General features: G+C 37.8%; 1 protein-coding gene across 1 annotated transcript in view; it reads left to right on the top strand.

The window, feature by feature from the left end:
* Positions 1 to 3161: 3161 nt before the first annotated feature.
* Positions 3162 to 26221, top strand: part of KYNU (kynureninase) — a 99966-nt gene continuing 76906 nt past the window's right edge. Inside the window, exons 1-2 of the mRNA XM_016136366.2 lie at positions 3162 to 3254; positions 9003 to 9184. Of these exons, the coding sequence (XP_015991852.2) occupies positions 9016 to 9184 (169 nt within the window). The 5' untranslated portion in view covers positions 3162 to 3254; positions 9003 to 9015. The remainder of the gene's footprint in view (positions 3255 to 9002; positions 9185 to 26221) is intronic.

Below are 26221 nucleotides of genomic sequence, written 5' to 3'. Positions count from 1 at the left end.
ACGACTTTTAAGAAAGAAAAATGAGCCCTTGAAGAATAAAAAGGGGTGTAAAGTTTGTGACAAAGTTCATCCGTGTGTAGTTTTTACTTCCAGTCTTTTCTGAGATGGTTCAATCTTTCCTGGTTGATGAAACTCCTGGGAGAAGATTTATGACAACTAAGTTCCTTTAGGAGGCTCTGTCTTTAGGCAGAATGGGGGAGTTCAAAAACAATCTCTCCCTGTATTAGTTGTTTTTCAAGTACCTACTGCTCAAAAATAATTAATATAACAAAGACACATATTTTGGGATGGCAACTCCTGAATTGCTACAGTCATATATTGGGGTGATACAGTCTGCTACCCTTCAGCACCCAAGTTTGAGAATGCAGCTTTGTATTTATTCTTTCTCAACCGGACCTTGAGGTTGCAGTTTAGCTTCACTTTTACAAAACACTTTTCATAGTGGGATCTCAATTGGCCACCAAGTTTCACCCATTTTTTCTTATTGATCTCCTTACTCATTTTTACTTATCAAACATTTAGTGATAGAGTGTCACAGTTGGATCTGCAGGCTTGGATTCTTACAGAAACATTGTGCTAAACTAAATTTAATTTGGTGAATATTACAGCAAGCACTCATTGAAGTCTACTGTATGTGCTAGCCACTGGGCTAGCTATAGAGAATTATCCCTGAAAAATAAGAATAAAATTCACGATTTAAGAATTACTTTTGGGTCTATATCTGTGCTACCCTGATCAAACCTGATCTCATTTAATTTCGTCTGATCTTGGAAGCTAAGCAAGGTCAGGCCTGGTTAATACTTGGATGGGAGACCACTTAGAAATACCAGGTACTGTAGGCATAAAATAAATAAATAGATAGATAGATATCTAGATAGATAGATAAAGGGACTGTAAGCTGACAAGGTCCTTGAAATCAGTGAGGTCCACCAAGGGTTGCCTCGCCTAAAAAATAAATAGAAAAAAATAAAGAATTACTTTTGGGAGACCAGAACCTCCCTTATAACCGATCCCAATTATTAATTTTAATGTCAGGACCTGAATCTTTTTTTCAATTAACTAATTTAACAAATATTTATTTAGCTGTATTCGTGGACAAGGTTTTGAGGAAGATAAAATTGATCTCCGCCACTCAGACATATCATGCTGCAAGTGAGATGATGTTCATGGAAATTAATAGACAAATCCAAATTGGTGCACATATTTATCCTAGCAACATATTTCTTCTTTCTGTTTCCAAAAAAAAAAAAGGAGAAATAGAAACTTACTCTGTTTTTCTTTTCCCTCCACAGCTGGCCATTGAATCTTGCTTTTATTACCCCCCGCTACAACTTGCCATCTCACAATTCCTTTATATTTTTAGGAGCATATGTTAATATTATAAAGATTTTGCTTACCATTATATCCCTGGCATTTAGCTTTCTACCCAGTGTAAAGAATATGATTAGTACTTTTTTCTTTTTAAATGAATGAAAGTAACAAATTAAAAAAAAAAGATTTCTAAAATACAAATAATAGGAGTATAGTTTAGACCTCCAAGCAAGTGCTTTTAAAGTGACTATGTTAAATAATACTTTTTAAGATAAAACTTTAATGGAATGGTTTTTAACATTATCATAAAAGATTTTAGAAGAAACAGTGTAAAAGCAAGAACTCAGTATATTGATCTCTATCTCTATTTCTTTATCTATAACCGTAGTCAGTAATTAAAAGGGTATAATTCTCTTACTAACAGTGACACAGACTATATCCTTAGGCCCACTTCCTGGATATTCGAACTTGGTAAATCCTCCAAAGTTCTTACAGCACAAGAAATAAACAACATAAAAAAAAAAAGTACAAATTTTGAGACACCTTATTAAATTTAAAGTTTTACACTTCCAACTTGAAATGAGGATATTTTATGTACTCTTAATAGGATTACTATAAGGATAAGATCGATAAGATGAAATATATTTTTTTCACTGTTCAATTACTTGTATTAAAATAATTGCATGTGTTTTATTCCCCTCTTTTAGAGACAAGAGGACAGTACTTTTGGACTAGTTAATTTATAAAGGAATATATCACTTATTAACTTATGTGTCTTGGTATACTAAATTTCTACATGAAATTTTTTTAATATATCAGCAATCTTGTGAGGAAAGGTAGTTTTATACCTCCATCTGAAAGATGTGATACTGAGCCTCATTACAGATTAAATGAATTGTCCAGGGTTATACCGTGAACACATGGTAGAAGATGATCAAATCAAATAATGCTTTACCTGGAGTGTTGTGGTAGCTCAACAAGGTATAGATATACAAAAGTGATTCAATTATTCAGATCCAGTTTTTATATTTGGTCTTAATTCTGAATCTCTTTGCCCTTGGTTTTTATATCTAAAAGAATATTAGCCAAAAGATCCAAGCATGGAATTAAGCAGAAAGAGATAATGGAGGTAGAACAACAATCACCCAATAGGTTTACAAAGATAATTTACATTATGAGTTTTCTAGGTTATTTTTCCTTTGATATGCAACTCTAACTCTTTCTTTCTTGGTTGTCTTGTTAACTGTCTATATTTATGATCTAAGAGTTTTAAAATCACACCTATTGGACAACAAAGTATATTCTAGAACTGAGAGTTTATTTTAAATTTTTGACTAAAATGTTCAACCATTAAATGTTATTCTGCCTTCATACTGGAAACTCACAGTGGAGTACTGCCTCAAAATACAAAGTTCCATTATCTGCAGAGTTGAGGGGAAAAGTTTCTTCAGTTCTTAGTCTATTCCAGGGCCCAAAGCAAGGAAGGAATGAGAATTTTTAAATGTTAGCTCCTGGACAAACTCCTTGGTTCAGCTTGCAGGTGACTGAGGATACTCTGCTTACTCTACAGGATTATATTATAGGATACAAATCACAGTTCTAGAGATCTGCGCCGTTGGAGAGCAAGGACGTGTTTACAGGAGTTTAAAGGACAGAGCTGCTTAGGGGAAAGTGGGAAAAGGAGAGCCCCTAGTGTTTGAAACAGAGCAAGAGCAGCATTTTGCTTTAAGATGTTTGTGACTGGAGATCTACAATTACTTTAGGTAGGGTGGGAGGAACTAAAAGTAGCTCACAAATTCCCCACAGGGTGGAGTCTGAGCAAGTCTCTTGAATTTCTTACTCCGAGATCTAGCCTATAAATCTACTAGGAACTCTTGAGAGTTTGCTCGGTTTGTTTTTTTAAACAAGACTGGGAGGTGTAAACACCATTGGAATCCTAGCTGGTAAGCACTGAGACACTGATACACACTCTGTACACAAATCTATATTCCGTGAGTTTTCCAAAGTGATATTCACTCTGCTAGTATCCTTGTCACAATGTTTTAGAAGCTTCTCTTGCCAGTTTTCTTTTCTCTAAATTATATTTATAAAAGTAGTGTAACTCTTTAGGGGCTCCCCTCTTTCCTGCAGCCTTTAAAATTTTGTTTCAAGACTATACTTCCAGGGATCGTTTCTATAGTTCATAAAATTTTGTGTGAAATGAAGAGATCTTAACCACTATAGTAAAAATGATGTCAATAAGCACTCTGAATTCATCTACTAAAAGATGAACACTTTTGATCAATTAAAATTAATCCTGTAGTTATTTGAATTTAAATGATAATATTAGATCAAAATTAAAATCATTAAATACGCTTTAAGTCCTTTATTTACGGGTAACTCTCTAGTCATTCTATGGTGTTATTAGTTGTATTAAATATTTATTTAGAGAAGTGAAAGTATCTATTTCTTAAGCAGGGTTTCTTCCCCTTTCATTTTATGAATATTTGCCTAGGAACAGAAAGTTGATACATTTTTTTTTCTATTAAGCTGAAAGAAGGGTTTATTTTTGATCCTACTTTTATTTAAAGAGAGTGGGGTGTTATTTAGGTAGTAAATTGGAATAAATGCATTGCTCTTATTAATGTGAAGCTCAGAACATCATTAATATACTCTTAGATATGAAATATGCAGTTGTGACAGTGATGTCACTCATTTATTAAATAATGATAGGTTTAAAGAATGTTGTTCTATGCACATATATTAAATGATGCCTTATTTCCCTTTTTCTCAAAAAAAAAAAGTCACACACGTTCTTTATAATTTACTTTTCTGGGTTCTAAACTTTGAACTCTGGTGTATAATTAGTTCATTTTAGCATGAAACCTGAAACTGTATAAGAACTAACCACTGGATACTCAGAGTCGTTTACATAACTGTTTAACCTTAGACCAATGTATTACTAGAAGATCCTGATTTCCATGATTTCATAAAAACAATTAGTTTTTATAGTTATAAAATTTTTAGCTATGAAGTTTTAGCAGTCTAAATAAAATTGTGAAAATACAATTTAAAAAGTTTCAAAAGCTAAATTGAAGGTGAAATGACAAATTTTAGCACAAGGTATTAGTATTGAAAAATATCATGAGGATATATTTTATCTCGTTATAAAGGACTTTACTTCATTAATTTCACTTGATATTAAACATGATCCTCTGAAGAAAGTACAATTTAACTTAGTTTCATATAACATTACAGCACAAAAGTTTAGGTAACCTGCCCATATGTGTATATGCCCACCTTCTTAATCAAATTAGCACTAAACACGTAAACTGTAAAATTTGGGGGCGTGTTTAACTTGGACTGAGTGTATTTCATAATAACAGCATGCCAATTTACTTGAAAATGGTAAACCTATACAAAGCATAAAATTATATTAACTTTGGATTGAATGCAGAATTAAGCAACAATTCTTATGAGTTCATAAGTTACTTCCTTGGAGTGTGGGTACTGTGTCATCATGGGCACTGATGATTGTGTTTATTTCTGTTTTGAGGCTGCACATGGTGAAAAGGTGAGAGGAGTACTTGCAAGAATATTCCGCCAGCAGGTATCTCACTATCATTGCCAGTGAGGTTGTAACATCTGGGCTGTGACAGGCTCAGAAGTGAAACCAACTTCTTTAACTTTTGTGAAACCAGGACTGAGGGAAGTGATTAAAAAGAGTAGATGGATTCATAGCCTGTGGTGCTTTGCAGACTGAATACAGGGCTGAAACAGTAAATAAAGGAAGATAAAGGAAGATAAAGGAAGATAAAGGAAGATGGGTGAAAGAATATTTAAAGAATAAAGAAATTAGGAAGGAAAGGGCAAGTGAAAATAAAGTGAAAGTTTCAAGTCCTGGGCCAGGAATTCTGCTCTGCACATTCCACCCACATGCCATGTCAAAGACAAGTGAAGCTGACTTAGGTCCTCAGGCAAAGTGTAGTCCCAAATTGTCAGCTTTATTATGCTTTTTTTCCTGTCTTTATTTCTGCTCTGTTTATTCCGGAGTTTAGTCCCAAAATGGGGGAAATGATTCTGATCCCTTATGATTGTTACAAGGATTACATAAGAAACAAGTATAAGGAGGTTTATGAATTATTGTGACTATTTTTTTAAAATAAGGAAAGCTGAATTTTACTGGGATATGATGGTACCAAAATAATCTGTATATTTATTTAGGCAACCACCCCTATTTCGAGTTTAGAGTCAACCTCAATGAATTCTCAAAGAGCTCACTCTCCAAAGAAGTTCTCTTGATTCTGAGACTCACTTGAAATGTTTCTCTAACTAGTTTTCACGTGGTTGGAATGAGAGAGCATACCCCACTAGTAACATGTCATTAGTCACGTAAAATAATTTACTGAGCTGTTTTGTGTATTCTTATTCAGCTGCCATTTGGGGAAAACACTCAGTCTAGAGGGCAATGGGGTGACTATAAAGATAAATTATACAAGATTCAGGGCCTTCAGGTGAATAAAATTTGGTAGGGTAGACCAGCAACTCAGTCAAGTGATCCTAAGTATTGGCCTTCTATTGAAGACACACCTTACTGCCTGCCAAGTAGGCAACCTTCCAGGCTTGCACATAGTTTGTTGCATGGACTGATTCAGTGATTCTCCAGACTGACTTGTCCTGTCACATTTTCAGGAACCACAGCTGTTCTATCCCTGGCTATTGTGTAACAGCGATTCTTACTTACTGTTGGAATCACTTCATACTTTACCAATCAGTGGTTCTGTTTGACTCTGAAAAATGAGTCACTCATGATAATACCCTTCCTAAATTCTCCCATTTTATTACCCTGTCTATGATTCTTTTAAAGTTTTGCTCCTGTTTCTAAATAAACACCAGTTAAACACCATCATGATTGTTTGGTCAGAGCTTTTACAGCAGGTCATTCCACGGACCATTGACAGAGTCATTGCCCTCAGTGAGTCAAGTGTCAGGGAGAGATCTAATTAATGATGACCAGGCGACTGCTAATGTCAAGTGGTAGAGTCACAGTCATCTCTATCCAGAAGGCAGTTGTCTTCATCTGAAAGTTATAGGTAGAGATCCATTTAGAATCAAATTGTTGGCATGGCAAGCATGTTTGATTTTCCCCATCCACGTATGTATTTGAATAAATAGAATACTGGCAGAATGTACTACTTATTACAAGTATGCTTACAATAAGATGTGTGCTCATAAATGTTACAGGTGTTCACAGGAGGAAAGATTACTTTTAATTGAGGCATCATGACAAACCTTATGAAAAAAAGTCACATTTCAGTTAGGGCTTTGCATAATGGCTAAGATCTGAATATGTAGAAGAAGAAATAGAATGTTTTAGGTAAAGAGAGTGGCATGAGAAAAATCACAGAAATAAAATTTTGTGACAAAAATAAATAATTTAATATGGTCTGATATTGAAAAAGAACCGTAAAGATCAATGTTGAAATCATTGACTTGTAAAAAGCATGATTGTAGCAATTGGAACCCATTACTGGTATCAAAGCTAAAAAAACATGCTTAGATGAATCTTAGTATCCTTATCTGGGGAATATAAAGGATGACTCATAAGGGGAGATCATTAGCAGTTGAGAAAAGAAGAGGTCAAATAAGCAAAAGAAATGAAGTTTACAGGATAGGAAGAATGTCTGTTTTACTGACATCGTATAACACTCAGACAATTCTTTATTGCTTAATAATGAGTATTTGGGGTAAGAGAAAAAGAGTGGGAGGTAGAGGAAAGATAATTAAATCTTGATTCTAGAGACTCATCTATGTCTATTTTAGTTGGTCTCTAGGTATTCTAGGCTATGAGTTGAAAACTATCAAACTTGTATCTTGTGATCCAATATTCCTGAGCTACATTCTTAAACATTCTATAGCCAGTCTGATATTTCTACCCTGATGTTCAATATTTATCTGAAACTTAACATATCCTAAATAGAACTCTTTTTTATCTTTCCGAAATGTTTCTTTCTTGAGTATTTCCTTTATCATTGCTTTTGACATAACTGCTCAAATCTCAAAGCTAAAAGTTACTTGCTTTCCTGTCTTCATCAGAGAATATCTAGTTTCCTCCAAAATATATTGTAAATCTAGACACTTTTCCTTCTCTACCTTTCCCTCACCATATTTAATCTACCATCGTTTTCCCACTGAATTACTAAACTAGCCTTAATTTACCTTTCTTTTTTAACTCAAAACTCATCAGAGAGTAGAAAAAGTGACTTTTTTGTAATGTTAAATTACATCATGTTATTTTCCTACTCAACATTCTCCAATGATTTCCCATTAAACTTAGAAAAATATCCAAACTCTTTCCTGGCCTTCAGAGTTCTTTATGACTAACTTCTGCCTCTACTCTTCTTACATTATAGTCTCTCACTCCTCCTACTCCCCTCAGTGCATTAGATGACCAGGCCAAGTTTATCTCTACCTTAGAGCTTTTGTAGGTGCTGTTATCTTCCATGTTCATGTCTTCACCATAGCATGATTCAGAAATTATCATATACTCCTACCTCAGAGAAATGCATGTGAGCCCCCAAGGTAGCTTATTCCATGCTCTAATGATTCTATCCCATTACTCTGCCCTGTTTACACATAGCTCTTGAAACTATCTGAAATTACATAATTTAATTATTTTTTAATTCTTCTTAGTAAAAAGTAAATTCCACATGAGTCACTACTTATAAATTATTATACATTGTTGTTCCACCAGTTTGCATGGTGCTACATGGTAGACGCTCAATAAAAATTTATTGAAAGAGTAAATGAATGGAGGAATGTAGAAGCAAAGCTAGCAAAAGTATACATATGTATATCAAGTGAAAAATTTTTTTCTAATACTATTTTTACTCAATTTCAAAAAACTATAACTTTGAGAATTACAAATGTGTATAAAAATTGGGTGAAGTTTAAAAATATGTATGTAAATCTCCATTGTTATTTATCCACTTCAGAATGATTAAGTTTTTGTTCCCAAAAGATGGGGAATGTTAAATGATTAGATGAAGTAGAATATGCTTTTAAGAAACACCAAAGTGTCCTGCTTTGTTCTAAGATGTGTATATGATAGTGAAAGAAGTTTCTCATCATCAGCTGCAAGTAGATCTCTTCGGTCTTCATATGCCAAAAATTATTAACATTATTTAAAGTTCTCTTGTTTATCAATATTGTTTTCATTCACAGTAAAGAATGTTAAGGTTCTATTACATATATCTTTATAGTTTTAAAACTATAATCTAAGAACCATCCAGGATGGGATAGTGGAGAAGAGATAGCAAGAAGGACAAGCTCAACGGGGCACTGTTTTTCTATACTTTTCACAAAAGTATCTTTACTGTTAATTTTTAGTAAGGCATTTAGAGGAAGAGGTGATAAAGATATATATTTGAAAGCCATTAATTTCATTCATTTTTCTGAAAATAAAAATGAAAAGAGCTAACATTACCTAATTCAGTCCTTTCATCATCCCTAAATGACTATTACTTTCTTCATTTTATACATAAGAAAAACTCAGGCATGGAGTTTAGTGCTGTTTGGTTAATTATATTATTTCTGAAGCTGAGAAGATGAGAATCTTAGTTAAAACAAAAGATATTTTACCTAAAGTGTTAATTTTCTGCAGCAAAATGATGGTGGCTTTATTAATTTTTAATTTTTATATTTATCTTCAGTGAACAACTTGTAATGGAGCCTTTACTCCCTGAGTTACCCACTGACACGCTGCAACGTGTGTCATCTGAACTTAGATGTCACCCAACAGATGAGAAAGTCGCCCTACACCTCGATGAAGAAGATAAGCTGAGGCACTTCAGAGAGCATTTTTATACTCCCAAAATGCAGGACTTGCCTCGAGGTGAGAATACTAGAAAGGGTTTTATTTTTTTAATCAGTTTATTAATTTATTTTTACTACTGCAAGTGCTTATTATAAATCTTTGAAAATCATAGTTCCGTTCCATAACAGAGCCATTGTAATTGTGTCTGAAAAACAGCAGGTTCCTGGTGCTACTAAATCAACAACATGTCAGTCTACCTTAGCCTCAGATTCTGTTTCCTCTCTCCTGAATAAAATATTTACATGGTGCTTATACTGTCATCTACTTCTCTGAACAATAGAATGACTGATTGAAAATTATAGACAGATGCATTTAGTTGTTCTTTAAACTTAGAGCTCAAAACGATTCCTTTTCAATACAGTATTAGAATATCTCATATTTTGTGGTACCTAGTTTATGATAGCATGATATTTGCCTTAGAGGAAATGTTATTTTGGAAGTTGGTATATTAAACTTTATGCGAATAGCCATTTTGTGTGTGTGCTGTGAGTAAAAATAGCATGAATAAGACTTACTCCACCCCTGCCAAAAAAAAAAAAAAAATCAATGATTGAGAAATGAATACTGCATTAAAAAAATAATGGAGTAGGCTGACTCTGTTCTTGGTTATGGGGATGTTCTGTTTAAAAAAAGAAAAACAAAACCTAAGTAGCACAGGTATAAAAGTATGAAAGAAATTTCCATATTTGGCTTTGCTCCATTTCACATCAATGAAAAAGGCTACCAGGCTGAATGAAATTAATCCACCAAAATGGATTCCACATATTTTGCAAAAGTCTAATTTCCTCTCTTCTACAAATTAAGCGAGGCAGGTACAATTTTGGATACTCTCAATCTAAAAGAATCAGCTAATATGATTTTCAGATGAGACCGAGTCACATGATCATCTTAATTGGCTTATTTGTTATTGTGTAACATAGGATTCTATCCTGTAGAATTACAGAAGGATGAAATAAGAGAAAACCCTACATCTAATTTAAAGTATTGCAATATCAATTGAGAAATACACTGACACAAATGACAGCTTTATAAGACCAGATAAAATAGGGCTATAAATGAAGTGATCTGAGATCACAGAAGAAAAATCATCTAGGTCTTTCTAGAATCTAGAATGAAAAGGTATTTTGATTTTAATTGTGATAAAAAGAAATGTTAATATGTGAAAATGAGGAAATTAAGTCTAAGAATATTCTTTCAGTGATAAGAGTGAAAAGGCCAAGTGACATGCAGCACAGAGTGTGGAAGTCCTTAGAAATACTCATGACTCACTTGAGACAAGTCAGCTCTGGTGACCTGCCGGAACCCACCGGCAGAGATCGGACAGTACCTAAAAGAGGGGGGTGAAGCCTCAGAAAAAAGAAGACAGGAAAGTGCTTTGGGAGGGCATACAGTCACTCCTGCAGCCCGAGTTTATTTAGCACAGCCTTTATATAGGTTTTTGGATACAATAGCAGAGTAGATAGCAAAGCACAGAGTACAATAGCAAAATACAGAGTACAATACCATAGGAATGCTGACATTTACATAAGTTCCAATATATTCTTCCCTCAGGGTACAAACAGACTTTTCTGGGCCGTAAAACATTCCACTATCTTAAGAGGATTTCTTTAGGAGGCAAACCTCCCCTCCAGGGTCAGTAACGTTTAACTCCACGCCCTGCTTCCTAGAACCATTGTTTAAGCTGTCTCAGCAGCAGCAGCTGCTTCATGGCTATCAGCTACGTGACTTCTTCAGTGTCTCTTAATGGCTCCTGACAGTGACCCTGCCCCAATGCACTCTCTAGCCCATGGGCTGCCTGGGAGATTTGGTGAGCTCCTACCTGAGGTATGATAGCAGCCCTGGAGTGCCACACAGCATTTGGTCTCTTTCTCAGCATGCAACAAGAACCATAAATCAGCAATCAGCGCTCTAAAGTTTTATAACATTTATTGGAAGTTATAATTTCCTCACGATTAAAAAAAATTAGTTTTCATGACAGATAAGAAGAACAGATACAACAAAATAAGCAAACAAAAAATACTAATGAAACCTTTCCAATGAGGGTGGATGGTGGTATTGCAGAGAGAAAGCAGAACATAGCATAAACACTGAAGAGAGAAAGTGGTCAGTAGTGCACTATGGTCTCAGTTTAGGGTGAGAGGTTTTGGGGAAGGATGTTAAATAACGGCCACATCTAAACACACATTTATGAGCAATGGCTACTTCCTGGGCACTAGAGTTGATGCAATTAGGAGGGGTTGGTGTCTTTAACTTTGTTTTCTTAAGATGTCTTTATTTATATAATAGCATTAGGGATTTGAGGTAGGACCCAACCTTGAATTTTCAGAAACAAGAGACTGTTCAAATTAAGGGGTACACAGAAAGTTAAAATGGTATTTTGAATTTGTCACTTTTTCTGTTACTGAACACTCATTAACTAATATAACTTTCATCCTCACGTTTCATCACTTCCATTCAACAAATATTTATTAGTTACCTTTTCATATTCCTCCATATGCTTTGAAACTTGCCTTTTAATCCATAACTGCCATTCCCAGTTCAATGGATTTGCAGCATTAACTAACAAAAGTCATAATGTTTGTCTTAGGAGCCTCTGTGGCCTGAGATTACTGTGAATTTGTGGTTCTAACTTTAGTTGGGTGAATTTTGGAAGCAAGTAGCTGTTCAGCAGAACCATAGTTATAGGTATAACATTTGTTTTAATTAGATATCCAATGGAAAAAAAATTTTAAAATTACAGTTTTAGATGCTATTGCATCTAAGTTTATTATCTGTCTCTGTATATTAGAATAAAAGTTCAGGTATGTCACAACCTAGCTTTTTAGTTCACTGATAAACCATTCCAAAAAATAGTGTCTTGAACAGAGTAAGTGCCTAAAAAAATTATCTCTTGAAAGAATGAAACCCCAGAGTAAAAATGAGAATAAGAATTAATTGATCCAATTCTGTCATCTAGAACAGATTTATCCAATGGAAAAAATTTTTTAAATTACAGTTTTAGATGCTATTGCTTATTTTTAAAGAAATGTAAAGGGAAAGAAGATAAACTGATTCAATAAAGAATTTAAACAATGTATTTGTTCAAAAAGTACCGTTTTGAATGACACTAAAATTTACTACACTAATCTCAAGCATTCTTCTAAATTAGGTATTGTCAAAGTGTGTGGCCTCCTGACCAGCTGCATGAGGATTACTGGCGAATTTACTAGAACTCGCAAATTCTTGGGTCCCACCCTAAAATGAGGAAATCAGAGATCCTGAGGGGAGTCTGTTCTAGATGACAGAGTTGGATTAATTAATTCTTATTCTCATTTTTACTCTGGGGTTTCATTCTTTCAAGAGATAATTTTTTAGGCACTTACTCTGTTCAAGACACTATTTTTTGGAATAGTTTATCAGTGAACTAAAAATCTAGGTTGTGACATACCTGAACTTTTATTCTAATATACAGAGACAGATAATAAACTTACAAACAGTAATATATACTCTACTATCAAGGAGTGCTCTAAGTGTTATTAGGGTAGCCGGGAAAGTGGGAGAGTGTTATTTTATCCAGGGTAGTCTGGGAAGGAAACACTGATGAGATGACATCTGATCAGAGATGAGAATAAAGTGAGCAAGTAAGCTACATATAGAGAGGAAGATGAACCTAGTGGTTGTTCAAGTTTATACTGCACAAAAACATCGAGGACACAAGGACAATCGGTGTTTAAACCTCCTTTTGATTTTGTTTTTTGAAGTAAGAATTCATCAAGAAATTAGCACTTTCCCTTATTAAAACCTTCCAAGAATATCTAAAAATGATATTGTATCTCAAATTATTATGAGACTAGCATAATAACAAGAACAAATATTCTTTAGCGACTGAATAATAAAAAGCAAAGAACATAAATAAACAAGTTTTGAACAAATGAAAGGATCACAACTCCCAGTATAGGCTTTAAAAAATACTAAAGAGAGGTTTTAGTTCTAGCCTATGGTTTTCTGATATTTTTGATATTTTGTCATTAAGAACAAAGTTTGCTTTGGGTTTCTAATACAAAATTTTATCAAAAGAAATTTCTCTCTATTCCTAGATGTTTTCTGAGATGTTAGGGAAAAGGATCAAAACTATTTTTACTCAGATGGTTTTCCACTTATGTTCAGCATTGTTCTAAAGACCATAGCTAAAAAATAAGAGAAGGTAGAAGGAGAGGAAAGGGAAAGAAAAAAAACATGGAAGGAAGGGAGAGAAAGAAAGAGAAAAGAAGTAAGGAATTCAAGATAAAAATATTGGAAAAAACCTGTCTAAATTTTTGAAATTGTAAATATTTTTGTTTGTTTGTTTGTAGGACAACTTCTGGTATCTAAAGATATTTCTTCCCTGTAGCTGACTTAGTTAGTAGGCTCACTTTGAAAATTTTCCACTGTTAACAATATATAGACATATACTGGCAAACACAAATAGAACACTTGGTTCCAAATCTTGTTTTGGAAGCCATTTACAATTTATATCTATCCTTGAGAAGTTAAGTTCCAAATGACTTTCCCATTTTTAATTTTTAATTTCTCAAAGAATTAAAAGCCATTTTTAATTTCTCAAGGAATTAAGTTGACATCTAAACAATATACATAATAGGTTGATCCATTTATCTAAATCCACTTTTATGAAGCTTTGAGAAACCAATTAAATGTGTCGTCTTTTCTTTCTGCCTAATTTTATAACCAGCTTTTTCTATTTGTGTGTGCAAAAGATTTAAAAGTATCAAAGGATCTTCATCTTGGTCATTGTAATATTAATAAGAGGCTGACTGTTGTGGAGCGTGTTGGCCTTAGAGGCACAATTTCCAATTTTAATTTTTAGATCTAAAGAGTCTGAACAAACTTCTAGGGAAAATCAGCCCTTACATGCACTTCTGCAGAAGAGTTAAATGTGTTGAATAGCTTGATAGGGCTGTTTTATGCTCTAGAAAAAACTTCCCCTCAGGCAACTCCCAAAAGATTTTTAGTCGCCTAAGAATGCCTGAGCAAATGCCAGCAAGAGCTTACCAGATGCTGCTTAAACCAAAAATACTTGCCAAGGCACCGGCCCCTCTCTAGGGACTCTCTCTCAGGGTGCACCTATTCCTGGGCTCTCTGCCTTCTTCCCAGAGCTCCCTCCAGCTTCTCTGAGATCAACTGTGTTACCACACTGGAAGACTCCTGGTGCCCGTCATAGATTGCCACTCTGGATTCAGTGATCTGAACAGTTATTGTCACCCCTTTGACTACTGGATCTGGGAAAGTGCTATCAAACTCAAAGGGTTCGTTTTGCCTACATGTGTCAATAGCCACAAGAGACATGGACAGGAGTTTGTATAAGGCCAGTGCTCCCGGGAAAGGCCCCAAGGAAGTCAGGTCCCCACCCCTAGCTCCCGCCTGCTAGCCACCTGAAGCCCATAGACCAATCCGCGGGTGCCAGAACTACACGCTGTGGCACCACACTGCTGCACCAATGAAAGAGCCCCACGCTATGATTTTGCCTTTTTTGAATCTTCCCCTTCCTGGACAGGACCCTTAAAACCCTGCCCTGACCCCGCCCGGGTGCGACTTCTCTGGCCCCTTTCCTCAGGACCAGCGAACATCCCCTGGGACCGCTTGCCTTTCAATAAAGGATGCCTGTTTTTCCTGAGTCAGACTCTTGTCTGTTGACCGGCCAAACCTTACAGTTTGCAGCAAAGTTAAGTGGAGGTTTTATTTAAGAAAATAGTGCCAAGCCTGGAGACACAGGTGAGCTAGTGCTCAAAGACCTGGCTCCCTGATGGCTTCTAGGGGATAGGTTATATAGAAGAAAACTCATTAATCATGATGACTAAGGGAGTTGGGATTGTGGACCCTATTGTGATTGATCAGAGCTAGGAGACGGTTGATCATTGTATCAGGTCCTGATGTCAGTCATAGCGTCTTTCTGTCTGATTTCAAGGGGATGCTGATAGGGTCCTTCCTTCTTTATAGGTGTGGAGCTGCAAGATGCTGTCTTTAGTTTGATCTAAACTCTGTTTCTGTGGTCAAGAGATCTGAGGCTTTGCTCCCAAAATTGTTTGATACAGATACAAAGATTAAGGGAGTGGTGGGGCAGTATGCAGGAGGATTAGGAAAGAAAAGAAGCAAGTGAGCCAAAGGCTACTTTGAATCAAAAAAAGGAGAAAAGAAAAAGTCATTTTAAAGAAGTAACAATTTGCTCAGTTACGGAAGCAAATGTCCTTTCTCTTTTGCAGCTGGAGAGAGTGCAGTCTCTCATTTAACCAGTGAAGATTTTGTTCAATTAGTAAGCAACCCAACTAAAAGCCGAACTTAAAAGTGTTGTGGATGGACAATTTTCCAGTAAGCCAGTATAAAATATTTACTTCTGATTCTGTTAACCAGGGTGTGGTAATCTGATCAAGGAGATGCTGTTAACCAGGGTAATCTGATCAAGGATATGCTAATGACCAACTGTTAACCAGGTGTGGTGACCTGCTCAGGGATGTACTGGTGGCTATATAAACTGCCTCTTCTGGAAGCTCAGAGCTGATCTCCTCTAACCCTGCGTGGTATAGAGTCAGTCGCCAGCCGGCTAATAAAGGCTCATAATTCATGTCAATTGGCTCTGTGGGTCTTGGATTTGATCGCACCACAACATTTGGAGGCTCCAGTGAGATATGTCCAAAGGGGTAGGTCTTCTAAGACCCACGACCCCGGCCACCTTGGGCGAGGACCTGCCCCATCTAGGGGACAGCCGCTGAGAGACTTTCCTCAGCCCCAGACACCAGGCGGACTCGCCCAGGAGGGCAGGCAGACAAAAGGTACAATTCTGTAACAATTGGGCACGAGCCATCTGGAGCAGCTTCACAGGTGAGTCAGACTGCACTACAGGTATCCAGGTTTCTGGGTATCTGTCGGGGAACTAGTGGAAGGCTGGAAGCAGCAATACTTCCATAGTTCAGTCAAGATCTGAGACATTACACTTGACTTCTGGTATTACAGGTATTCAAGTTTCTGAGTATCTGTCTGTGAGCTCTAGGGTACATCTAAGTTTCGGCTTAGACCTGTCTGCTGGTAAGCCCTAGAGTTTGTCTAAGCCTCAGCTTAGACCTGTTCCTGTCTGTGGGCCCTAAGAACTAGTGGAAGGCTGGACGCAGCACAACTTCCCTAGTACGGTCAGGTCTGAGACGTCAGATCCTGACCCAGTACCTGCCTGATACGCTAGCGTTTTGTGTTACTTGTAGTCTGTTTTGTCTGTCTGTCTGTCTGGACTGGTCTGCCTTAGTCTGTTACTGTTCTTGTCTGTCTGTATTGTGTCTATCTGTCTGGACTGGTCAAAATGCACTGTTACCTTCTTATTGCCTTGGCTTTCATAAATGTACTCAATATATCGATGTGTGGTATTTTAATTCTTTCCTTAGATCTGGCCACCGTGGCCCTGTCCGATTGGATGCTGGGTCAGAAGTTGATCCTAGCCCTGGCTTATTTGGCTTTTGTGGGGGCCTTGCCTGTTTTTATTAACATGAGTCAAGCTTCTTCCTCGAATCATCCTACCCCCCTTCAGTGCCTTCTTAATCATTTTAAGGATTTCAGAAGACGAGCCCATGCCTACGGAGCCTGTGTCACTCCCTTTGACCTCCAGAGGTTCTGCTAGTTAGATTGGCCCATATTTGGAACAGGGTGGCCATCAGAAGGGTCACTCAACCTGCAAACAGCCTTTCAGGTGTGGAATATTATCTATGGAAACCCTGGCCACCCTGATCAGGCTCCATATATCGATGTATGGATCAATATTGTTTCTGATGCCCCCAAGTATTTGAAGGACTGCCGCAGTGGAAAAGAATCAAAGACGACACCCAAATCTGTCTTTTTCTCTACACCAAAGGAGCAAAAAGAGAAACCGTTCGGACAAAGACCTAACCCTCTTTACCCTGTCTTACAGGCGCCCCCTTATGCCCCTTATGCCCCTTATGACCCAGTCCTATCTCCATCTAGCAGGGAGACAGAACCCCTCCTGAGTCCTCCCCATACCTGCACTGGGGTTGTGTACCAACCCCCACAATACTTTGATACTGTCCTTGATTCATTGAACCGGGCAGGAGTCCTGGCCCCACTCCGGAAATTGGATCCCCTGATTGGGGGAAAAACCCAGAGGCCATTCATGGTCTATGTCCCTTTCTCCACCAGCAATCTATATAATTGGAAACACCAGAATCTCTCATTCTCAGAGAAACCCCAGGGATTAACCTCTCTCCTAAGAGACTATTTTCTTTACCCACCAGCTGACCTGGGACGACTGTGAGCAACTCCTCCAGGTCCTGTTTATCCTAGAGGAGCGGGAGCAGATCCAGAGGGAGGCTGCAAAAGCGGTATTAAGAGCCCAATGGGCAGCCTTCCACTGACCCGGCCCGCATCCAACAGGTTCTCCTGAACGCTCGTCTACCTTGGGACCCCAACACCGACCGAGGTAAGGAGGCTCTCCAACGGTATTGTCAACTTCTGCTCTAGGGCCTCCGGTCTGCCTCCCAATGACCTACTAACTTATTTAAGGTAAGCGAGGTCATCCAAACTAAGGGTGAGTCACTGGTGGCATTCCTGGAACGACTCATAGAGTCATACCGGTTATATACCCCTATTGACCTGGAGGACCCTAATAATAGGAGGGCTGTGAATTTAGCCTTTGTCAGTCAGTTGGCTCTAGATATAAGAAATTGCTGAGGATGGAAGGATTTGAAGGAAAGAACCTATCTGAGCTGGTCGAGATAGCCCAACGCATATTCAACAATAGAGATGAGGTAGATATAGCACAGACTAAGAGGATGACCAAGGTCCTGCTTGCAACTATGCAAGAAGCCAAGCCAAAGGGACCACCAGGAAAAGGCAGAGGCCGAGAACAGGCACCCAGGGCGAACAATAAACCCAGAAGTGTCGGGTTAGAAAAGGACCAGTGCACACATTGCAAGAAAAAGGGACATTGGAAGAATGAGTGCCCCGAAAAAGGACAAGCCCCCCAAAAGAAGGCCCCCCTTGTACTTTTTGAGGATGCAGAATGAGGAGGTCGAGGCTCTTATATTATGAGCCCCCAGGAGCCCAGGGTAACTTTACAAGTCGGGGGCAAACCTGTGAACTTTTTGGTGGACACAGGAGCTACCTACTCTGTCCTACAAAGCATCCAGGGCCCACTCTCAAAGGAAAAGACACTTATACAAGGGGCCACCGGACAAGGAAAATCTTACCCTTGGACCCAAGCCAGGATAACAGATCTGGGAAAAGGAACAATTACCCATTAATTTCTAGTTATGCCAGAATGTCCATACCCGCTGCTGGGTAGAGACTTGCTACGGAAGTTACAGGCCACAATTTCCTTCAAGGAAAGGCATACTGAACTGACTTTCAGGTCAGGTCCACCAGACTGTTGGATTTCCAATGCTCAGATCACCCAGTATCAGGTCCTGCTTCTCAACCCACCTCATATTCAGTTCCTGAAAACTGCCACACTCAACCCAGCTATCCTACCGCCTGACAATGACCCTTGCCAACCCCTGCATGACTGCCTTGAAGTCCTAGAGAATGTCACTTGCACCAGACTGGACCTGACAGACAGCCCTTGCCCGAAACAGGATACTACTCTATTTACGGATGGGAGTAGCTTTGTCTCAAAAAGAGTCAGGTATGCTGGGACTGCAGTGGTTACCACTGAGACTCATCTGGGCACAAGCCCTAAGCCATAGAACTTGAACTCAGCAGGCTGAACTAGTGGCAGTGACTCACGTTCTGCAGTGGGGTAAAAACAAGACTTTTAACAACTACACAGACAGCAGGTATGCCTTTGCCACGGCACACGTACATGGGGCATTATATAAGGAAAGGGGGATACTGACCTCAGAAGGAAAAGAAATTAAGAATAAAGAGGAAATACTGGCCCTCCCTGAGGCAATTTGGCTGCTGAAAAAAGTGGCAATCACCCATTGTTCAGGGCACCAGACCTCAAGCTCTGAGATAGCACAGGGCAACTCCTCCGCTGATCAAACAGCAAAGGAGGCTGCCCCAAAACCAGTGGGGCCAATTGACATTCTGCCAGCCCTACCACCCAGAGGGCTAACGGACACCTCTACCTATACTCCAGGGGAAGCTGAACTATGCAACAAGCTGGGAGGCAAAGAAGAATCTTCTGGGTAGGTTAGGCTCCTGGACGGCCGCATTGTAGTACCTGAGGCCTTGAGCCGAGACCTTATAACCCAGGTTCACCAGAGCACTCACTTGGGAGGACCAAGTTAACTGAACTGTTAAAAAGAGACTATTACATTCCATAGCTGCAACGATGACCAAGCAGGTATCAGCCCAGTGCCACGTCTGCGCACAAGCGAATCCAGGGCCCTTCAAGGAAATACAACAAAGGACGAGACTTCATGGACAAGCACCGGGGGAACATTGGGAGTTGGATTTCACTGAGGCCAGCCCGGGAACTTTTGGATTCAAGTACTTGCTTGTATTCACTGACACTTTTTAGGATAGACTGAAGCCTTCCCCACCAAGCAGGAGACCACTCAGGTAGTAGTAAAGAAATTAGTCTCAGAAATAGTACCTCAATTTGGCCTGCCCATAACACTGGGGTCCGACAACGGCCTGGCATTCATCGCCCAGACCAGCCAATCTCTAGCAAAAGTGTCAGGAATCAATTGGAAATTGAATTGCATTTATAGGCCCCAGAGTTCAGGACAAGTAGAAAGGATGAATAGGACCTTGAAAGAAACCTTAATTAAATTCAAGCTGGAAACTGGCAAAAACTGGGTGAGTCTCCTCCCCTTTGCCCTTTTAGGGGTACGGTGCACACCCTATTGTGAGGGCATCACGCCTTATGAAATAATGTTTGGAAGACCCCTACCTCTCCTCCCCAAGTTAGGGGAAGAAAAGCTAATAGAAGTTCATAATTTTCACTGCTTAAATCTTTGAAAACTCTCTCCCTCGCATGACAGGAGACCCACCAACTGGTCTCTGCCACCAGAACTGCTGCTCAGCATCCAGTCCAGCCACACAACCACACTGCAGGTGATTGGATCTGGGTGAGAAAGGTACAGGCTGCTTCTCTTGAGCCCCGCTGGGATGGACCTTTTCCTGTCATCCTCACAACACCCACCGCAGTCAAGGTAGCTAGACGCCGTCATTGGATTCACTGTACCAGAATCAAGGCTGCACATCCACCACAGACATCAGAACAATGGACCCTGTGATGGACAGAGGACCCACTAAAAATAAGACTATCAAGGGTCCAGTTTGGACCATCTTAATTCTCTCTGTCCTAAAGTAAGGGGGTCTTTATGGCTTTAGGTGAGGCCTGACAGAGTAGGAGAGGATTAGACCTACTGTTAACCACATATGTCAAAAAAGGGTGCAGGCAGTGAAACTCAGAGCTCACTGCCCACTGCTCCCTAGAAAACCAGTGGAGAATGTTATGAGTGGAAAATTTTCCAATAAGCCAGCATTAACGATTTATTTCTGATTCTATTAACCAGGGCATGGTAATCTGATCAAAGATGTACTAAGGGCTAACTTCTGATTGTTAACCAGGGTGTGGTAATCTGTGTGCTTGATGTTAACCAGATCTGCTAAGGGTCATCTTCTGCTTCTGTAATCTGCTTACTTGTTCTAGGCTTTATAAACTGCCTCTTTTGGGAGCTGGGGCTGATCTCTTCTAACCCTGCATGGTAGAGAGTCAGTCACCGGCCGGCCAAAAAAGGCTCACAATATTTTATTTCTCTCACAATTCATCACAATTGGCTCTGTGGGTCTAAGATTTGATGGCACCACAACAGTTCCTCTGGCAATATGGTCCTTGGGTGACATTAGCACCCCAGGAATAAAGATGAGAGTAGTCCAGAAAGAATATTAGACCAGCAGGGTTGTGATCAGTAAGCAGAAGGGCATTAATCATAAGTTTCAGGGCAACTTTCTATGGCAGAGGACTTTCCATGCTCTGGGTCAAGCTGTTACTGGAGAGTGGAGGTCTTTTCCATTGTGTTGTCCAGATTCTTGATGTCTCTAATAAAAAATTGAGCAAGACACTGAAATACAGTAGAAAAGAAAAGTTTTATTAGAAGAGAAAGTACATTTCCAGACGTGGAAGCGGGCCTGAGCAAGAGAAGCGTGGCTCAAAAGGCCTGGTAACAAAGCCTTTGGGGTTTTTATCCCTATTTGCTGTGGATGGTTACTTTTCTTAGTGGGGTGGGCCTCCTTGATTAACAACTAAGATTGACAATACTCAGTGATTCATCATTTTGCTTTCTGCGCATGTTCGTTCCCAGAATTCAGTCTGTTATAATGATACTAATCAACTTCTGGGCATATACATCATTTTATAGTGATGGTATAATGAGGCTAAGGTGAAGGTTGAAGGTTGTTGGGGGTCTTCATTGTGCAAGTGCGAGTGACTGGTTTAAACTGATACTTAATTCTCTACCTATTGGTTTTTTTGTGTGTGAGTTTAAAAAATGCCTTCTGGCTTGCTTGATTGTGGATGGATTAGGGCCTACCCCTTCTAGGATAGGACGACCTCAGTGTCTTTGTAGGCAGATCTGAAACCCCCTAACTTCCCTGCCTAACTCTTTTCTAAGAGCAATGAACCTCCTTATTATTAGTATCGATGTTGAGGGACGGAAGGTCTTTTCTTTTGTATCTGCTTCCTGCTGAGATTGGCTGTAGTCCCTGCCTACAGGGGTTTCATGGAGCTCTTCCCTTTCTCAGTCAGGGTGATGCTGTGAGGAGTCTACCATGGGGATCCCAAACAGGCCCTTCTTCGGTATTCCAGTAATACAAATGTTATACCTTTTGGTATTGTCCTATGTATTGTTGAGGCCATGTTTATTATCTTTTGTTTGTTTGTCTGTTTTTTATCTGATGGATATATTGGATAATTTCTATTAATCTGTCTATAATTTCATTTCCTTTTTTGTCATTGCCATCCTGCTTTGAGTCCTGGGAATTTCTAGAACTTGTATTTTTTAGTTCTAAAGTTTCAATTTGTTTCTTTGAAAAATATTTTATTTCTCTGCTAAACTCTTTTTATTTATTTCAAGAGTGTCTTCCTTTACATCTTAGATTATGGTTATGATAGCTACTTTAAAGTCTTTGATAATTCTAATAGCTATGCTAGATTGAGGTTGCTGTTCATTGATTTTCTTTTCCGTCAGGTATTGTGCTTGTTCTGATTCTTATATTGAATAATGTTATTGTGTATCTTAGACATTTTGAATATAGTCATGTGCCCAATAAGGATATTTCATTTAACAATGAACTGCACATATGATGGTAGTCTTATAAGATTATAACGGAGCTGAAAATTTTCTATCATTTAGTGACATCATAGCCATTTAACATCACAGTGTAATGCATTACACAAATACTTACCATTATGTTACAATTGCCTGCAGCATTCAACACAGTGACATGCTATATGAGTTTGTTGTCTAGGAGCTATGGGGAACAGAATTGTCATTTTAAAGTATGTCTCTTTGGTATTAGGATTATTTTAGGCTTGTTAATTTAAGAAACAGCAGACAAGCAGGAAGGTCTGTAAACCAAATCAAAGTTTACCTTTGTAAAATACATTTACATTTTTAAGGGAAAGCTCTTTGTAGGAGTGTCTCCTTGGCTGTACCAGAAAGAAGGGGATGATCTTACCTCTAGAAATTCTTATCAATGCAGAAGATAAAGACAAATCTACATAAAAAGCTTGCCAGTGTTCACTATGCTTTGAACCTCCTATAACTGGCCTCCCCCACCCCCCATCATCTTTTGTCTTTAGCTGAAGATGGTATTTAAAGTGGTGACTTAAGCCATTTTGGCAAGTTACTAATTTTTCATGGTTGTCTTCAATGATGCAGGAGGTATGATGTTATTAAACTTTTTTTTCTTCTGTAAATCTTTTATTATAGGAGGTGTCACAGCCAAGAACCTGGAAGGATAAAGGGCAAATTAGTTTTAATCCCCTACAGAATAATAAGCTATACCATATAGCTAGGTGTGTAGTGAGCTATACTTTCTAGGTTTGGGTAAGTGTACTCTATCTTTACAAAAGGACAAAATTGCCTAAGGATACTTTTCTCAGAATGTACTTCTCTAGTTAAGTGGCACATGACTGTATTGTGAGACATGGTATCTTTTTCAACTCTTTGATATTGCTTGTTTCCCTTGGTTCGGTTAGCAAGCAATCTGCACAGATAAGTTCAGTTTGCAAGGTCCTACCCAGCTACTGTGGATGATGGTTCCAATGTAAATTCAGTTCTTAAAGCTTCTGCAGTACTCTTTGGATCTGTCTGTGTGTCTGTTACTTGATTACCAATGTGGGACCTGGCTTTAGCTCTCAACGCTATGTTACACCATTTAGGTTTAGATCAACTTGGGCTCAGTACAAGGGTGAACTTAGTAGTTCATGTACAACTTTATACTTAAGCTCCCTCTTTGTAATAAGCTTAACACTTTTCTGACCTCAGGTGGCCACCTTCATTTTTCTTTGACTAAAAAAACTAAAACTTTACTCATTTAGTTATATACTTCCTGTGACTCCAATTGATTCTGGTTCCCAGCAGCAAGAGAACGGAGGACAGAGAGAACAAATGCAGTCAGAGTAACCCCATTTTTTAAGAACCATTCTTCCTCTGATTAGAAAAAAGGGGACTCCTTCCTCAATTATTTTAGTGTTTTTGATGCTGTTGCTGTTACAATTGTCACCACTGTGACAGGATTGACTGCTGACTACTATGAACACACACACACACACACACACACACACACACACACACACACACAACAGAAAAAAAAAATCCTACAGGATTTTGCCAGTCTTCTTGTTAAAGGTGGAAAATTTTCAAGTGAGCCAACTTCTGCTTCTGTAATCTGCTTGCTTGTTTGATGTGGTTCTAGGCTTTATAAGCTGCCTCTTTTGGGAGCTGGGGACTGATTCTCTGACCCTGCGTGGTGGAGAGTCAGTCACAGGCCAGCTAATAAAGTCTCATAATTCATCTCACTTGGCTCTGTGGGTCTTAGATTTGAACGCACCACAGCACTCTCTGATCCTTGGTGATTCTCTCTCTCACTCTGACCAGAAATAGGAATAGTGAGCTTCTCTTGGAGTTCTTACAGTCCACACTCACCACATAGTTTGGGTTTTCTGGCTGTCTTTGAAACCAAGCCACAAGAAATTTCTCGAAAGTGGAGAAAAAAAAGAAACTCAATGACAATTTGGTGGTATTTCAAATTCTGCTTTTCTTCCCCAATATATGTGTTACCATTTATTTATTCTTCAGAGTCTACAGTGCTACTCTGCATTTTAGTTACATTCACTGTGTCAAAGTGGAGTGTACTTCTCTATGTCAAGTTGTGTCTTAGACTTCTCTGAAGTGGAGAAGCAAGAAATGGTTTTCTGTGGTATAAGAAAAAAAAATGCTTATTAAATCTAAACTATACTTTAAAAGAAGAAACATTTATTTTAAAATATTTTTTAAAGAAAAGAAAATGTTAATAAGCTAGTCTTTCATTCTAATGACCAGAACCAGGACTGGCCCTCAAAAGTAGTGAGATACAGTTCTCGACGTGCCATTTATTAAAGTGACAAGTTCTGATCCTGTTGGTTTGCTTCTGGAGATTATTTGTCTATTGATAAAATTTTCCCTTGTTCCTCAGAGGACTATGGTAGAGGACTATGATCTCAGAAATTTATAGACATAAGCATCAATTCTAGTTAAGCAGTACTCCAAATTGCCAAAATTAATTCAATATTGTCAGTGACAACCACGAAGTTCCAATCACATTAGTAACTCAAGTATTACTATTGGGACAATTTTACAATTAGACAGTTGTTATCCAAAAATTTGTATTAGCTGCTTGCAAATTTTTGGGCATTAAAAATACTCCAAATAATCAAACTATAAATGAAACAAACACAGCTGGAATCTCTTTCCATTACTGATTATAATACCATCAGCAACAATTTTATGTTCACCAATCTGTGAAAACAATGTTTATCTTTGAGGAGTGTCTTTTCTTTTTCTTTCTCTTCTTGCTTATTTTTTCTTATTAAATTTGAGACAGAATTCCTCATTTTAAAAAATATTAGTTTGTATTTGTCAAAAGAATGATTATAGTAAGTTAAAATTTTAGCCTAGGATTTCTAATCAGAAAAGCACTCTAATGATTCCCTGAAACTCCTAATTACATGACCTTTTAATGGTATTGGGGGGATTTATCTTTTGGTACATATATGGAAGAAAGATTTCTTAAATATAAATTCTTTTAAAACAAATAAATGAACATGTTTCTTGTAGGGGTTAACTTCCACAGAGATGGTTCGAAAAAATCATCATGAAAATCTAATAGTCACAGCAACCATTCCCTGGATATTGCTTACAAAGTAACTTTTGACCAATAATACTCTTTCTTAGATCATTGTCTAAAGCTTTGATTCAGCTTTATTTCTTTATATTGAGTTATATCATAAGACTTTTTAAGTTTAAGTATAACAGCCAAGTAAATTCCTTAAGTTTGAGGTTAAAAAAATCAATTAAAATTAAACTATATTTTAAAAAAAGAATATTTATATATATTTTTAATTACAGAAGGATATGTAAACAAACTAGTGTTTAATTCTAATAAACAAATATCTAGTAATATTCCAACAAAAAACAATTTTAATAAATCAAAACATTTTTGAAATGCTGAAAGGAAATAATTAGACTTCAAATAGTAGCATTGCCATTTTATGTTGGTTTATGTATATACAATATCCCCATAACATACATATCAAAAATACACACTGGCATCTGATAGACATAACTATTAACATTTGAGTTCCTATTTAAAACAATTTTAGAAAATATTCTTTAACAAGTCATTTTTAAAATCTTTGAAACTCATTTTTATTTTTTTAGTCAAGCCACATGGTTACTTTTTGGTTTCTCCTTTCTATGTAAAAAGAAAAAAAAATTACTTCATCGTTCTGTTAATATTGCAAAAACAAAACTGGATCCTGGTTAGACTTCAAACATATAACTAAACTAAAAGAGTAAGAAAATAAGGTCT

This window comes from Rousettus aegyptiacus, unplaced genomic scaffold, assembly GCF_014176215.1.
Source record: "Rousettus aegyptiacus isolate mRouAeg1 unplaced genomic scaffold, mRouAeg1.p scaffold_m13_p_2, whole genome shotgun sequence".
Taxonomy (NCBI): Eukaryota; Metazoa; Chordata; class Mammalia; order Chiroptera; family Pteropodidae; genus Rousettus; species Rousettus aegyptiacus.
The sequence above is the reverse complement of the archived record's forward strand: the minus strand, read 5'-3'. Positions and strand labels throughout refer to the sequence as shown.